At 46.1% G+C, this 14,697-nt stretch overlaps 2 protein-coding genes across 3 annotated transcripts in view; one reads left to right on the top strand and one right to left on the bottom strand.

Annotated features, from left to right (window-relative positions):
* Window positions 1–1,857: 1,857 nt before the first annotated feature.
* On the bottom strand, window positions 1,858–9,784 carry gtf2f2a (general transcription factor IIF, polypeptide 2a). Of its 2 annotated transcripts, XM_084453763.1 has the most exons (9): window positions 9,631–9,784; window positions 8,617–8,690; window positions 8,455–8,473; window positions 8,228–8,366; window positions 6,054–6,113; window positions 5,531–5,612; window positions 4,776–4,875; window positions 4,412–4,555; window positions 1,858–2,492 (listed from the first exon to the last, which is right to left on the bottom strand). In XM_084453763.1, exons 1-9 carry the CDS (start codon window positions 9,694–9,696, stop codon window positions 2,367–2,369), a joined length of 810 nt encoding a protein of 269 aa, XP_084309889.1. In that variant the 5' UTR covers window positions 9,697–9,784; the 3' UTR covers window positions 1,858–2,366. The 2 variants fall into 2 exon arrangements, with proteins under 2 accessions (XP_084309889.1, XP_084309890.1); XM_084453764.1 differs by lacking the exon at window positions 6,054–6,113.
* Window positions 9,785–10,767: 983 nt separating this feature from the next.
* Window positions 10,768–14,697, top strand: part of aox5 (aldehyde oxidase 5) — a gene marked incomplete at both ends in the record, with an annotated part of 20,728 nt that continues 16,798 nt past the window's right edge. The window contains 6 exons of the mRNA XM_084454073.1: window positions 10,768–10,821; window positions 11,962–12,019; window positions 12,239–12,335; window positions 13,126–13,234; window positions 13,840–13,966; window positions 14,397–14,458. Of these exons, the coding sequence (XP_084310199.1) occupies window positions 10,768–10,821; window positions 11,962–12,019; window positions 12,239–12,335; window positions 13,126–13,234; window positions 13,840–13,966; window positions 14,397–14,458 (507 nt within the window). The remainder of the gene's footprint in view (window positions 10,822–11,961; window positions 12,020–12,238; window positions 12,336–13,125; window positions 13,235–13,839; window positions 13,967–14,396; window positions 14,459–14,697) is intronic.

The raw sequence follows: 14,697 nt of genomic DNA, 5'->3' as shown, positions 1-14,697 counted from the left end.
AATTTGCACGCGTTGCGCAGGGCTGTCACACTCTCCTTTGTTTTCCAGTGCAAAACAGTAGTTCAGCCTGTCCTTACAGCTTATTACTTAGCAAAGATATCAATGTGATTTATTTTGTTTAATTGAAGAAGAGTAGGATAGCCTATAGCCTGTAATGTTTCAGTAGGCTAAAACTAGATTTCACATAAAGACCGCGGATGTCAGAGAGGGCAATAACGTTCGAAGGCAAATTTATTCCAACATTGGTCCACAAAGAATGATGCAAATAATAAAGTGAAAGAAATAATAGCCTACTGTGCAAATATAATGTTTTATATGGACCTGCCTACTGTGCAAATATAATGTTTTATATGGACCTGCGTGTCTGCAATAAAGTTCCTCTATCTTTATAACCAACATTCAGCGGAAGCCAATTTTCACTCTTTGCGCATCTCGCTCCAAGTATGGTTTGGCTATTTAAGACACAGAGTACAGTTGCTTGGATGTATACTAGTATGCATAAACCTATGTTTTGCGAATTTAATGGTCTGCCTCCTTCAGAGTTCAACTCGGCAATTAGGCTGTGAAAGCGAGCGCACCTCTTGGAATCTAGTCATGCCTATAGTTGCACAGATTTCTGTCACGTCTTGACTTTCACAAACCAAATGATTAGGCTACATTAATTAATATGAGCACACTTTAGTGACAATGTGCCGTGCAACCCTGATCATTGAATAGCATAAGTTAAATTACTATAATATTAAAGACCGCGGATGTCAGACGATAGGCTACGTGTTAGGCGTATAGGCGCCAAATCCGGAGCTCCCATACAAAAGGAACGCAGCATAAACAATAGGGATTGTGCAGATGAATGAATGAGGTGACTAATTATTTATAAATAACATAAAACATTACAAAACGAAATAAAAACAAACAATAGGCCTACAGGCGCAGAATAAAATAGCTTGCAACAACAGTACAAGAAAATATTTGTACAAGAAATACTGTAGGCCTATAGCGTCTTAATAGGCTAACACCCCCGGAACGGTGAACGGAACGTTATTTTTCGTTCTTAACCGGTTCAGGAACGCTGTGTTGGTGGCGGAACACGAGAACGGAAACGTTAAATATTCTGGTTCTGCTCGGAGCGAACCGATTGAAAAATAATTTCGTTTTTAAGCCCTGCTCGGGAGTGATGGAGCAACCAATCACCCAGAGGTATAGAGCGTAGCGGTCGGGAGGGGGTGTAGGGCTTGACCATGACCTGGAGGTAGGAGGGAGCTGTTCCTTTCATTGCCCTGTAGGGTAGTAAGTTGTAAACTGGATGTGAGCTGCTACAGGGAGCCAATGTAGAGACCAGAAGAGAAGCTGTGTGGGAGAACTTGTGGTGGTTGAACACCAGGTGAGCAGCAGCTTTCTGGACAAGCTGATGCCGGGGCCCCAGTGAGGGAGTTGCAGTAGTCCAGGCGGGAGATGACGAGTCTCACTTTATCAGTGAGGAAAGGGCAAATCCTCCTGATATACGCATCATATATACTGTAGTAAAGTATATCATAGAGCCAATTGAGTACGCAAGTTCACAAGTAACCCCACTCAGTCCATTTACAAAACAAGGGCTTTTATTCCAGCAGTAACAACAAAACAACTCTACAGGGATCACTCCATTAATGCCAGGAGCTGCATGTGTTCTTTTATCAGTCTTAGGGAAAGGTAATTACTATAAAATCGACTTTTCACAGAAGTGTCTGCAATGTGTGCGTTTATGTAGTGCCTTTCCAGATCAGTGAGAACATGCATGTCCCTTTACTTTTCTCAAAAGAACCACCACACCCACACACACCCACCCACCCCCACACACACACACACACATACACACCCACCCACACACACACACGTCTACCAAATACACATCACAAGTAAAACCTAGCATAGTTATGGGGAGCCACATTTCCACATAATTCAACTGGTCAACAACATTCCATCGGTCAGGTAGGGACTAGGGACCTTCCCAAATCAACCCGACGCACTTTGGAATTGTGGGTAATCTGCAGGGATGTGACTGTCTGGCCTGTTGAGTCTGAGTTGAGACACAAAGCTATTCCAGGAGCTCGGCTGCTTTCTTTCACATATAAAACAGTAAAAACACTTAACGGGTGAAGAGTTATCCGTCTCTGTATAGAATATTTTCCTTTGCGGATGAGAGCGTTTCAGCTCCTCAACACACACCCCTCCCCCCCTCGCTACCTAAAAACCCCCAGAATCCCCTCCCCACGGGGCTTGTGGTGCGATAAGCCTCATCTGTCGTCTCCCCCTGGTGGTTTGGGGTGGGGTAGCAGGCCCCAGAGCCAGCCTGTGGCGGCTGGAGTGTCCGTGATGGGGGGGTGAGGCTACTCGTCCGTCTTCTTCTCCTCCCCGCGGTAGTGCCGGTACTCCGGCCTCAGCTCCCAGGTGTTCTTGTGGGTTCCTTTCACGTTGTAGATGCCGATGTCACGCAGAATCTCCTTCAGGTAGATCTGGGGGGGGGGGGCACAGCGAGTGATGAGCAGAACAGCCGAACATGAGCAAGAACAGCCTCCACCATGCGCTGATTTTATGCCATTGTGTATCTTATTGTTTAAGTTGCTAAAATAGAACTTTGATAAACTGCAGCAACTCTCGGTTCTTTTAAAACAAGACTGGAGACTTTTTGCCGCTGCTTTTTATTAAATCAAGTAATTATTCATTTATACACTGCACTGTAACTTTTATTCCTGTATTTTATTTTTCCTGAATTTTGTTTTAAATCTCTTTTTTTGCATTTCATTTTTTATGACCTTTTATGTGTGTTTCTTGCAGTCTGTCTCGATGCTTTTAATGTCTCATGTAAAGCACTTTGAATTGCCTTGTTGCTGAAATGTGCTAAACAAATAAACTTGCCTTGCCTAAACAGAACTTTGCTAAACTTCTAACCTCTAGATCAGCTTTCGGTGCTCATGAGCAAAAAAAGGCTCTAATTTTTTTAAAACAATATCATGCCATATGACATCAGAATCATATTTATTAATGAGAGGAGTCTGTGGGCATATTCACATATGTTAGTGCACCATTGATGTGCACCAAAAGCGAAAGTGATACATTGTTTTCATTTCTCCGCTACTGCGGTTCGCTTTCACACAGCACTTCCTTTACTCTGGTCCAAATGCAGCACCACAAGTCACATGAAAAGGCTCGGTGCTGTCATTGGTCAATATCTTTCTGGGGGCGGGTGCAAGAGCGTCATGAAAAACTTTTTAGCTCAAACATGTGGCGTGCACAAGGTAGCTGCGTCGGTCCGAGGTCGCACGCTTTCACACCATAACTGGTGCGCACAAGAATTCGGTTGAAGCCGCTCCGAGACCACCCCTTCTGGAGGGTCTCGGTGGAGACCACCCCTTCTGGAGACCACCCCTTCTGGAGGGTCTCGGCGCGGCTGTTTTGGTGCACCTGAGTGCGATTGCCGTGTTCACACAGGCCTAAACGAAGCGCTCTTGGGCCCAAAGCTTGTTTGGTGCACACTAAATAGTGTGTGTGAATACACCCTGACATGCTTCAGACGGGGTGATGTATGAGCCAGGTGAATACACCCTGACATGCTTCAGACGGGGTCAGTTCTGAGCCAGGTGAATACACCCTGACATGCTTCAGACGGGGTGATGTATGAGCCAGGTGAATACACCCTGACATGCTTCAGACGGGGTCAGTTCTGAGCCAGGTGAATACACCCTGACACCCTTCAGACGGGGTGATTTATGAGCCAGGTGAATACACCCTGACACCCTTCAGACGGGGTCATGTATGAGCCAGGTGAATACACCCTGACATGCTTCAGACGGGGTGGATCTGAGCCAGGTGAATACACCCTGACATGCTTCAGACGGGGTCAGTTCCGAGCCAGGTGAATACACCCTGACATGCTTCAGACGGGGTGGATCTGAGCCAGGTGAATACACCCTGACATGCTTCAGACGGGGTGGTTTCTGAGCCAGGTGAATACACCCTGACATGCTTCAGACGGGGTGGATCTGAGCCAGGTGAATACACCCTGACACCCTTCAGACGGGGTGATGTATGAGCCAGGTGAATACACCCTGACATGCTTCAGACAGGGTGATGTATGAGCCAGGTGAATACACCCTGACACCCTTCAGACAGGGTGATTTATGAACCAGGTGAATACACCCTGACATGCTTCAGACGGGGTGATTTATGAACCAGGTGAATACACCCTGACACCCTTCAGACGGGGTGATGTATGAGCCAGGTGAATACACCCTGACATGCTTCAGACGGGGTGATGTATGAGCCAGGTGAATACACCCTGACATGCTTCAGACGGGGTCATTTCTGAGCCAGGTGAATACACCCTGACACCCTTCAGACGGGGTCAGTTCTGAGCCACGCCCGGCAGTCTTACCACGGGCTGTTTGGTGATGTCCACCAGGTCCTTGATGTTGTAGTACTGGTGCTTCTCGAAGGCGGAGAACAGCATGTCCAGAACCTGCTGCTTGTCGGCCCGCGCCCTCTTACCCTCCTCCTTCTTCTTCCTGTCATACTCCATCTGGGGGGGATCACACAAGCACACACGCACACACACACGCACACGCACACACAGAGAATTAGTAAACAATGGTCCGATGCGAGATTCTTCCAACCCAAATATCTGAAATTAGCAGACCCCCAAGTCCAGATGTTGAAAGTATGCGCGTGTGTGTGTGTGTGCGTGTGTGTGTGTGTGTGCGTGTGCGCGTGTGTGCGCGTGTGTGTGCGTGTGCGCGTACGTTGTAACTGTGATTGGCCACAGGTTTGTAGTTGTTGGTGACTGCCTTATCCAACTGCTGGGACAGTCTCTGAGGCTTGATGGACTCCTCGATCTGCAACCTGAAACACACACACACACACACACACACACACACACACACACACACACACACACACACACACACACACACACACACACATATATATACATATCCATATATGGCGACTGCCAATCACCACAGACATGGAACAGAATTTTGCCAAGGCCTTAGCTTTGGTCCTGGACATTCCTGCCATCTTCCTGCCCCTCACAGCTAGTCTGTGGACATTACCGGCTTCCAAATATAAACTAGTCTGTGGACATTACCGGCTTCCAAATATAAACTAGTCTGTGGACATTTCCTAGGCTTCCAAATATAAACTAGTCTGTGGACATTACCGGCTCCCAAATATAAACTAGTCTGTGGACATTACCGGCTTCCAAATATAAACTAGTCTGTGGACATTACCGGCTTCCGAATATAAACTAGTCTGTGGACATTACCGGCTTCCAAATATAAACACCAGCAGTTTACATTTGTACCCAAAGTGTGTAGTTGCATCTTTGAGCAGTTGGTACTTTAAAACCTTGTTAAGGAATGCCTCTCCCAGACTGTGATGGAACATACATCCTACTCCTAAAATGGTGACTTCTCTACTGTCCTCATCAACAACAACAACAACAGCAGCATGTAGGTGTGTTAGCTGTGGCGTTTGAAGAGGCCGCGCCCCCCACCTCTTCAGCTTCATGTAGTTCTCGCTGACCGCAGGTCTGCATTCGGCCCGCTGCACCACCACGCCCTCCAACGCCACCTTGTCTGCGAAGAGGAGGAAGAGGAGGCACGGTCAACGCTAGCACCGCTCACGTGTGTGTGTGTGTGTTTGTGTGAGTCTGCACCAACGAGTGTGTGTGTGTACACGTCTGGTCGCGTCAGCCGGCACACACACACACTTCCTTCCCCGAGCAGACGGGAAGTTGCGTGGTCGTTTTGTTCTTTCCCCAGTCTGACATCCTCCTCATCCACACCGCGATGGCGTCCGACACAGTCAAAGACGACAACGACGAGAAACACTACCAACCAGCACTTCCGTTTGGACCCCCCCCCCACCCCGCCCCCTTCTCTCTCCATCTGCCTCACGTTGTGTGGTCTTCCCTGGCAGAGCAGACCACCCCCCCCCCCACGCCCTGCGAAGGCGCTCTCCCAGTCACGAGACGGAGAGAGAGAGAGAGAGAGACGGACGGTGGTCTGGACACTCACCTGGACCTGCCCCCGCCCCAGCACATGAGCTGCTGCCATCAGATCTCTCTTCTGATTGGCCTATACGAGGAGGGAGGGGGGGGGGGAGGGGAGGAGAGGGAGGGAGAGGTGGGGATCGGACAGTAAGAACCACCACACCAGGGTTTCAGTGAACCCCCCCCCCCCCCCCCCCCCCAGCGCAGACACCAGCCATCATGCAGCGCCTCCCATCCTTTTAATGTCCGATGGCCAGACACACACACACACACACACGCACGCACACACAGGCGGCAGACCAGCGCACACAAGCTGGCAGACACGCACACGTATGCACACACACACACAAGCAAATGCCGAAAGAGGAAAGGCGTCCACCCTCACAAGCTCGCTCACACACGCCGCCTCGACCGGACCGGGTCTTTAGAACCTGGGTCAGAGGGGGGGGGGGGGAGTGACAGGACCATGCAGAACTCAAGACCACTTCACACCACCAGCTCCATGAAGGTAACAGGGACAGGATCCAAAGATGATTGATTGATTGATTGATTGGTTGGTTTGCTTGCTTGCTTGCTGAAGTCGCAGCACAGACGGCCCAAACTGGGGCTGATAGATGGAAGTGGGTCATGTGACCCACCAAGGAAAAGCAGAGGGAGGGGCCTCTGGGTGGGCGGGACTGAAATTGCAAGCATCAAACCTGATTGGATCAATAACTAACAAATTATATGTCAGAGGTATGGGGGATGGCAAAATGGAGAGAGGGGGAGAGAGAGAAAGGGAGAGAGAGAAAGGGAGAGAGAGGGGGTGAGAGAGATAGGACAAGAGAGGGAGGACGAGAGAGAGAGAGGGGGGGTTGAGATAGGACAAGAGAGGGAGGATGAGAGAGAGAGAGAGAGAGAGGGGGGGAGAGAGAGAAATAGAGAGAGAGGGGGTGAGAGAGATAGGACAAGAGAGGGAGGACGAGAGAGAGAGATAGGACGAGAGAGATAGGACCAGAGAGGGAGGATGAGAGAGAGAGAGTGGGGGTGAGAGAGATAGGACAAAATAGGGAGGATGAGAGAGATAGGACAAAATAGGGAGGATGAGAGAGAGAGAGAGGGGGTGAGAGAGATAGGACAAAAGAGGGAGGATGAGAGAGAGAGAGTGGGGGTGAGAGAGATAGGACAAGAGAGGGAGGACAAGAGAGAGAGAGGGGGGGGAGAGAGAGAAATAGAGAGAGAGAGGGGGTGAGAGAGAGATGACAAGAGAGGGAGGGAGAGAGAGGAGAGAGAGAGAGAAGAGACGGAGAGGGAGGATGAGATAGAGAGAGAGAGAGAGAGAGAGAACACACAGGGCAAGCAGCACGGCACACGCAGTAGTGGAGAGCGCACCTCCACCAGCACACGCAGGACTTACCCCTGGGCTGCTCTATAAAGAGACATCACACCAAAAATCAACAACAACAATCACCAAATATAGACTCAACCTCAGATTCAATCAGGCACGGCACAGGCGTGAGGTGAACAGACTGAAAACAGCGGCCCCAGGGAACCATGGGGGTTCTTCCTCTCGAGCTCTGCTTCAGGCAGGCGCTTTCTTCTTACACCACACACTCATTATAATAATAATATTAATAATAAATATATCCCCACTTTAGGGATGGGAATCGAAAACCCATTGAATCGATTCCTTGGAATCGTAAGCCAAAATCCTTAACGATTCCGCTATCGATTCCTATCATTGCTGCGCATGCGCGATGCTAACGTTAGTGTAGTCTGAGGTAAACTCCTTGAGTCTCTGTCTATTGTGTTAGTGCCGTTTGTTTAATTGTGTAAACCAGCTTTCACTATATGAATAATCTCCATTTCCATCCATGTAATTTAGATGATGACGTTCAGTCAGGCTGGTGGTCGATCTGAAAAAATACTGATTTGTTTATGTCAGTTTTTTTTTTTAGTTCAAGGTGAATACACCTAAAAAACAGCACTGTAATTTGCATGTTCAAAGTAGTACATATAAAAGAAAAAATAATGTTAATAAACTTGTTTGTACTCTTTTTTTGCCCAATGAGAATCGATAAGAGAATCGCTAAGGAATCGGATCGATAAGCATCGATAAGATAATCGAAAATGTAATCGGAATCGCTAAAATCTTATAAACCCCCCCCCTAGCCCACTCAGTCCTCCTCTGCAGCCCGGAGCGGGGGTGTGGCTCCTCACCTGCCGAGGTCTCGGTGAACACGGCCAGCATCTGACCGCCCACGGTCTGCATGGTGAAGGGGTGGTCGCGCGGCGCGCGCACCGTCTTGTCCGCGATGTTGTCGATGACGGTCAGCTCCTCGTTCAGCGTGAAGGACACCTGCGTGACAGGACAGGAGAGGAGGAGTCACGCCGGCCGCCGTGTTAGCCAAGTCAATTATTTAAAGGAGCATGGTTAATCCTGTTACCTCAGCTTTTCCTTGGTTCCTGGAATAAGACGAGAAAAATAAACAGTTAAAAGACAACACGGTTTCCGTAGAATAGAGAGAGAGAGAGAGAGAGAGAGTGTGAGAGAGACAGAGAGAGAGAGAGACAGAGAGAGATCAGAGAGAGAGAGAGAGATCACATACTTGCCGATCCGGAGCTTCCCAACGTCCCCCCTGCCTGATGCTTTGGCCCATTGTTGAGACAGGTACTTGGGCACCTGTGGGCAGAAGCAGAGCCTATGAATGCTCCTGTGCTTTCCTCTCTGGTCCCGAAGCCTGTAGCACCTACTTACGTATCGAGGACACAGAGGAGCTAGGGAGCCAAAAGTTAAATGTGAATGACAGATAAAATGCTTGCCAATTTGTACTGTCTGCTATACTAACCCCGTTCCACTATGTGTTTACAAATTCAACATGATGTTTCAACATAACTTGCATGAATTGTGAGTTCCTGCTGCGTTAAACAAATGTTCTTTAGTCAAAGCTTATTCATTTGGCCCTCGGGAAACAGTGTGACACACTTGGGCCAGAGATGAACGGTATAAGTTATATATATAATATCAATCAATCAAAGCTTTATTTATATAGCGCATTTCATACCCAGAGGCAACACAATGCGCTTTACAGAGAACAAGGGAGGTGGGCATACGACCCAACCCTACATATTCCAGAGGGAAGCAAAAAAACAGTAATCACCCGGGGGTCAGATAAGTGAGCTGTAAAAATTCTTCCCTGACCCCTCTCAACAAGGCGATCGAGCAAGCTCCAGGAGTATGTTTGTCTACCGGCTAAGAACATTTATAAAGCAATACATTACATTAAATTACATTTCAGAGTAAGAGAGGCTAAAAACATCATAGGAGAGACATGGCAAATACTGGTGTATGTCTGTGTGTGCATAAATGTGCCTGAATATGCCTAATATAATAGTTACTAGTACATAACGTTAGGTAGCTGGCTAACTTAATGTGCAGATCTAGTCTCATGGCTTTGCTCGGGCTCCCTAGTGCACACTGTCGATTTGAGACAGTTTTATATAACAGAAATATTATTACAAAACGTGCAATCTGTGTTTTGTAAATTGCATGCAGTGAACTCCCGTTAGCACCAGGCTAGCACTAGCATGCTAACGTTCACTTAGGACACCTGAAAACCCACCTTTACTAGCCAGACACCAGTATTCTGTTTAGCACCGGTTAAATCCACCTCTCCCTTCTCTGACATGTTCAAAAACGTAACCTTTAATAAATTCTCATTAAAATACACTTTAGTGTAACATCCAGTGACCGTCGCTACTGGAGATCAGCGTGAATTGATCCTCGAAAGCTCATATCCGGTAGCTCATATCCGGTAGCTCATATCCGGTAGGAATTTCATAATAAAGGTCACACAAAAACAACCTTTTTGTGATTTGACTGTGAAAACATTAAAAAAACACACAAAAAAACACTTTCTATCGCAAATATGATAGAAAAACATACACAAACAAAAATACATACATACAATTACAGAAACAAATGACTTAATCTAAAGATTAGTTAAAAGTCTGCCTCTTTAAAAACAACCTTTTTGTGATTTGACTGTGAAAACATTTAAAAAGAACACTTTCTATCGCAAATATGATAGAAAAACACACACAAACAAAAATACATACATACAATTACAGAAACAAATGACTTAATCTAAAGATTAGTTAAAAGTCTGCCTCTCTAGTTTATGAGGGTATGAGGCTCTCTCTGCTTATGTTACTCTGACATCTAGTGGTAAAAGAGGGCATTACACCCAAGTGGAATATTGGAGGAATAACACCAGCATCATACAGTGCTAGGTTGTGGAGAGGAGATTATTGAGATACAGAAAGACAGACAGAGATTCCTGCCTTATGTGTGAATGGAGACATAGTTTGTATAACATAACATATGAAGAACAAAGTGAGCAGTGCCTAACACAATATTTAATTGGAGACAATATTTTGTCCCTGAAACATTTTGAATTGTTTATAAAAAAATAATAATTGAAAATTGGTTATGATGTATTGTGTAACCAAGGCACAATTGGAAATGAGACATTGGTCTCAATGGGCTCCGCTGGATAAATAAAGGTCAAATAAAACATAAAAACATGATCTGCCCTGTCCCTAGTTAGAGAGAGAACTGACTACTTCAGTGAGTGAATGTAATTGACCATGTCAAGTCATGTGATGTGGTCATCGTCCCAACGTATAGTATGTAAGTGCAGAGACACCAGGAGGGTTCAAACTGAGTTTGGTGAGCGGGCCGGGATCTGATCTCAGACATGTCGTCTCCCATTAAATGCAGTGAGTTGATCTTCTTCATAAATGGCAAAAAGGTAAGATGTCCTCCACACACCTGAAGACACGTTTTATCATTCATATTTGACATAGTCTTCATCTGACATTCATTCAGCCCTAGATCATGAAGATAATGGCTGTTCACTCAAAAGAACAAGATCTACCATTTTCTAAGTAGTCCAACTCACATTAGACCTGTATGTAAAAGGTTCACATATTTAAACATCCTGTGTGGTTTTGTAGAAAGAAGTGAATATCCAGGCACGCATGTAGCATTTTTGAAGATAAAAAACCTATTGATGGGGCTAAATCTTTTTTTTTAAACACGACTTAGCCCCATCCTACATGCCTGGATATTAATTTCTTTCTATTAGATTTGTCCTGATTCCTGAGCACCTGTGGATTTTTCTTCTACACCCCAGATGCACTCCTGAACTGTCTTTCTTTTCTCCTGTCTGATTTGTTGTCATTGAAAATTCTGACTATTACAGTAAACTAGAGTATGAAATGTCAAGATCTAGTAATCTGCATGGAGAAGTGTTATTGTGTTGATTATTATTGATTGATTGTGTGTTTATCTGACAACTAATCTTAGGGAATATATAATAACACAACACTTTCTCATTATAACATCACTACATCCAATCTCAGCACATGACTGTCAGCAGATTACCACACTAGGTGACTTTCCACACTTAATACTGTTGATTAGCTGCAGAAACCCTTTATACACGCCTCCGACCATAATACGCTTTTCACAGCTGGGTCTCCAGATTGTCTCCCAGGGGTTCCTCACGTACAAGGACCTGATTGTCTGGAAGGGTTACATGTTATCCACTCCCATGGTCGTCTGGCGTCGCTGTGTTTCAAGCCTTGTCGAGGAGACACGTATTAATCAGCCTCAGGAAGGAGATAGTCTGTGACACAAGGCCTTATTGTCTTGTGTTTATCTAAGAGATTAGCAAAATGAGCTGCAAATGCTACTAAAGAGCCTATCCAGATAGCAAGCGGATCTGGGCCATATACAGGCCAGATCTGGCCCTTGTGGCTTAGTTCCGGCCCATATACGGCCCAGAATCATGACACATCCGCTTGCTATCTGGGTACAATCGTGTGTGTGTGCATGTGTGTGTGTGTGTGTGTGTGTGTGCATGTGTGTGTGCGCGCGCTTTTTTCAGATCACAGAGAAAAATGCCGACCCAGAGGAAGTGCTGCTCAACTTCCTCAGGAGGAAAGGTATAACCTCACCTTAAAACAACATGATTTAATTGAGCTCTATTCACTGAGAAACACAGCTTAAAAAGCCTTACAAAGATAGCAAGCGGATCTGGGCCATATACAGGCCAGATCTGGCCCTTGTGGCTTAGTTCCGGCCCATATATGGCCCAGAATCATTACACATCCGCTTGCTATCTGGGTACCGATTTCAAGCACAGCTGTCCTGTCTCTGTCCAGTGGGGTTGACCGGTACCAAGTATGGCTGTGGTGGGGGAGGGTGTGGCGCCTGCACCGTCATGGTGTCCAGATACGACCACCTGCACAACACAGTTCTGTATCCTTTCACACTTATACATTCACACACACACACAGACACACACCAGTATTTGCCATGTCTCTCCTATGATGTTTTTAGCCACTCTTACTCTGAAAATGTAATTTAATGTTATTTAATGCTTTATAAATGTTCTTAGCCGGTAGACAAACATACTCCAGGAGCTTGCTCGATCGCCTGGTTGAGAGGGGTCAGGGAAGAATTTTTACAGCTCACTTATCTGGCCCACGGGTGATTACTGTTTTTTTGCTTCCCTCTGGAATATGTAGGGGTGGGTCGTATGCCCACCTCCCTTGTTCTCTGTAAAGCGCATTGTGTTGCCTCTGGGTATGAAATGCGCTATATAAATAAAGCTTTGATTGATTGATTGATTGGTACTAGGACTCAACATTATGGGATAGAAAACAACGGCCTATTTATTTATCTATGGTTTATGTGTAAAGGAACAGATATAATACAAACACGGACACATAACTAAAAACTGATTTCAGACGTGTTGGGCCACAGCATGTATACAGTAGCTTGTGCTAATTTCCAACACCGGTCCTTTTTGGGGGGTTTTTATGACATGATTTAGCCCCATCAATAAAGACCTTTTATCTTCAGAAATCCTACATGCATGCCTGGATATTCACTTTTCCCCTACCTGAGCAAGAGTGGAGTTTCCTTTGAACACATTCCTGGTTTGTTGATGTTTGACCTACATCACAGCCATCCCGAGATACTCAACGCTGGCAAAACACGTCAAAGATAAAGTGTATAGTTCCATATCCATAACCTTTGACCCCAGCCACTACACTGTCAACGCCTGTCTGCAGCTCATCTGCACCCTACATGGGGCAGCTGTGGTCACTGTTGAGGGCATCGGCAGCACGAAGACCAAGCTGCACCCTGTCCAGGTAACTGAACGCTGTGTGCAGGTCAGGCCCGTCGCCAGCCTTGTGGAGGGGGGGGGGGGGGGGGGGTCGTTTTTTTGTTGTTGTTTTTTTACAAAAGTGGACCACCGTATCGTTTCGATTTGTTGACGGGCAGGGCTGAAAATGAACACCTGCCACCGGCCAAATGCAGGTAAAATTTCCAATTGGCGACTAGATTTCAGAAGGCTATCTGAAAAAAAAAAAAATACTTGGCCGGTAGATTTTTTCATCTACAGTCCCCTTGGCAGGTGACTCACCGTGAGCCAAAAAGTTAATTTTCACCCCTGTTGACGGGGGTGGGGGATTATTTAGATTGTTGGGTGATTTATTGACGGGGGGGGGGGGGGGGGGGGTGCGGACCTTTTGTCTTAAATTCTGGACCTTTGGTCTTAAATTCTGGACCTTTGGTCTTAAATTCTGGACCTTTGGTCTTAAATTCTGGACCTTTGTTCGTGAGGGGGGGGGTTATTTGATCCACCCGACCCCCCCCTGGCTACGGGCCTGCATGTTCCGAATGGAGCTCCTCAAATCAGTCTGGTGGACCGTGTGGATCATCCAGCCGTTCTCTGGTCTCTGTGTGGGTGCAGGAGCGGATAGCCAAGGCCCACGGCTCTCAGTGTGGGTTCTGTACCCCTGGCATGGTGATGTCCATGTACACGCTACTCAGGAACAAGGCCCAGCCCACCCTGGAGGACATCAGAGAAGCTCTGGGAGGTGACATGGCAAATAAACACACACACAACACATCTCACCATGTTTCGATAATGACTACGAATGACTATGCCGCCATCTAGTGGTGAGGTTGCAGATTGCAACCAACTGAATACAATTAAAAGACTTGGCTGAAAGTTAATATAATATATATGATAATATATATATATATTATTATTATACATACATATGAATATATAATATTCATATGTATATTTTAATTAGTGTATAATCCCATGAAAATACTATTTTTTGTGTTCTCATTACCTTAGAATGAGCCCTTTATGTCTACATAGGAAGCAGGTCCTTTCCACGGAGGCCACCATCTTGCACCATGCAACAGTATTCAGTTGATTGCAATATGTTGGTTGTAATTACACACTGCACCTTTAAGTCTCGCCCCTGACCTCCTGACCTCGTTCTCTTCCTCTAGGAAACCTGTGTCGGTGTACTGGCTACAGGCCAATCATCGATGGGTTCAAGACCTTCTGTGTCGTGAGTTATGTCTTGACCTAATGACCTGATTCTTCATGTTTGGGTTGGAATGCATGCTGAATCATGTCTCTTTGCCACAGTCCATTGCGTTTTCCTTACAATTTTACAACATTTTTATTTATTGTAATCAGGGCAGCATTGAAAAAGAGAGCTTTCTCTCAATTGCCTTCCCTGAATAAATAAAGGTTTCAGTTCAATTCAACATTTCAACAACTGTCTTTGCTTACATTGACACACGT

Source organism: Borostomias antarcticus (assembly GCF_949987555.1).
Source record: "Borostomias antarcticus genome assembly, chromosome: 19".
In the NCBI taxonomy this organism is placed as follows: Eukaryota; Metazoa; Chordata; class Actinopteri; order Stomiiformes; family Stomiidae; genus Borostomias; species Borostomias antarcticus.
This window is presented reverse-complemented; position numbering and strand designations above follow the sequence as displayed.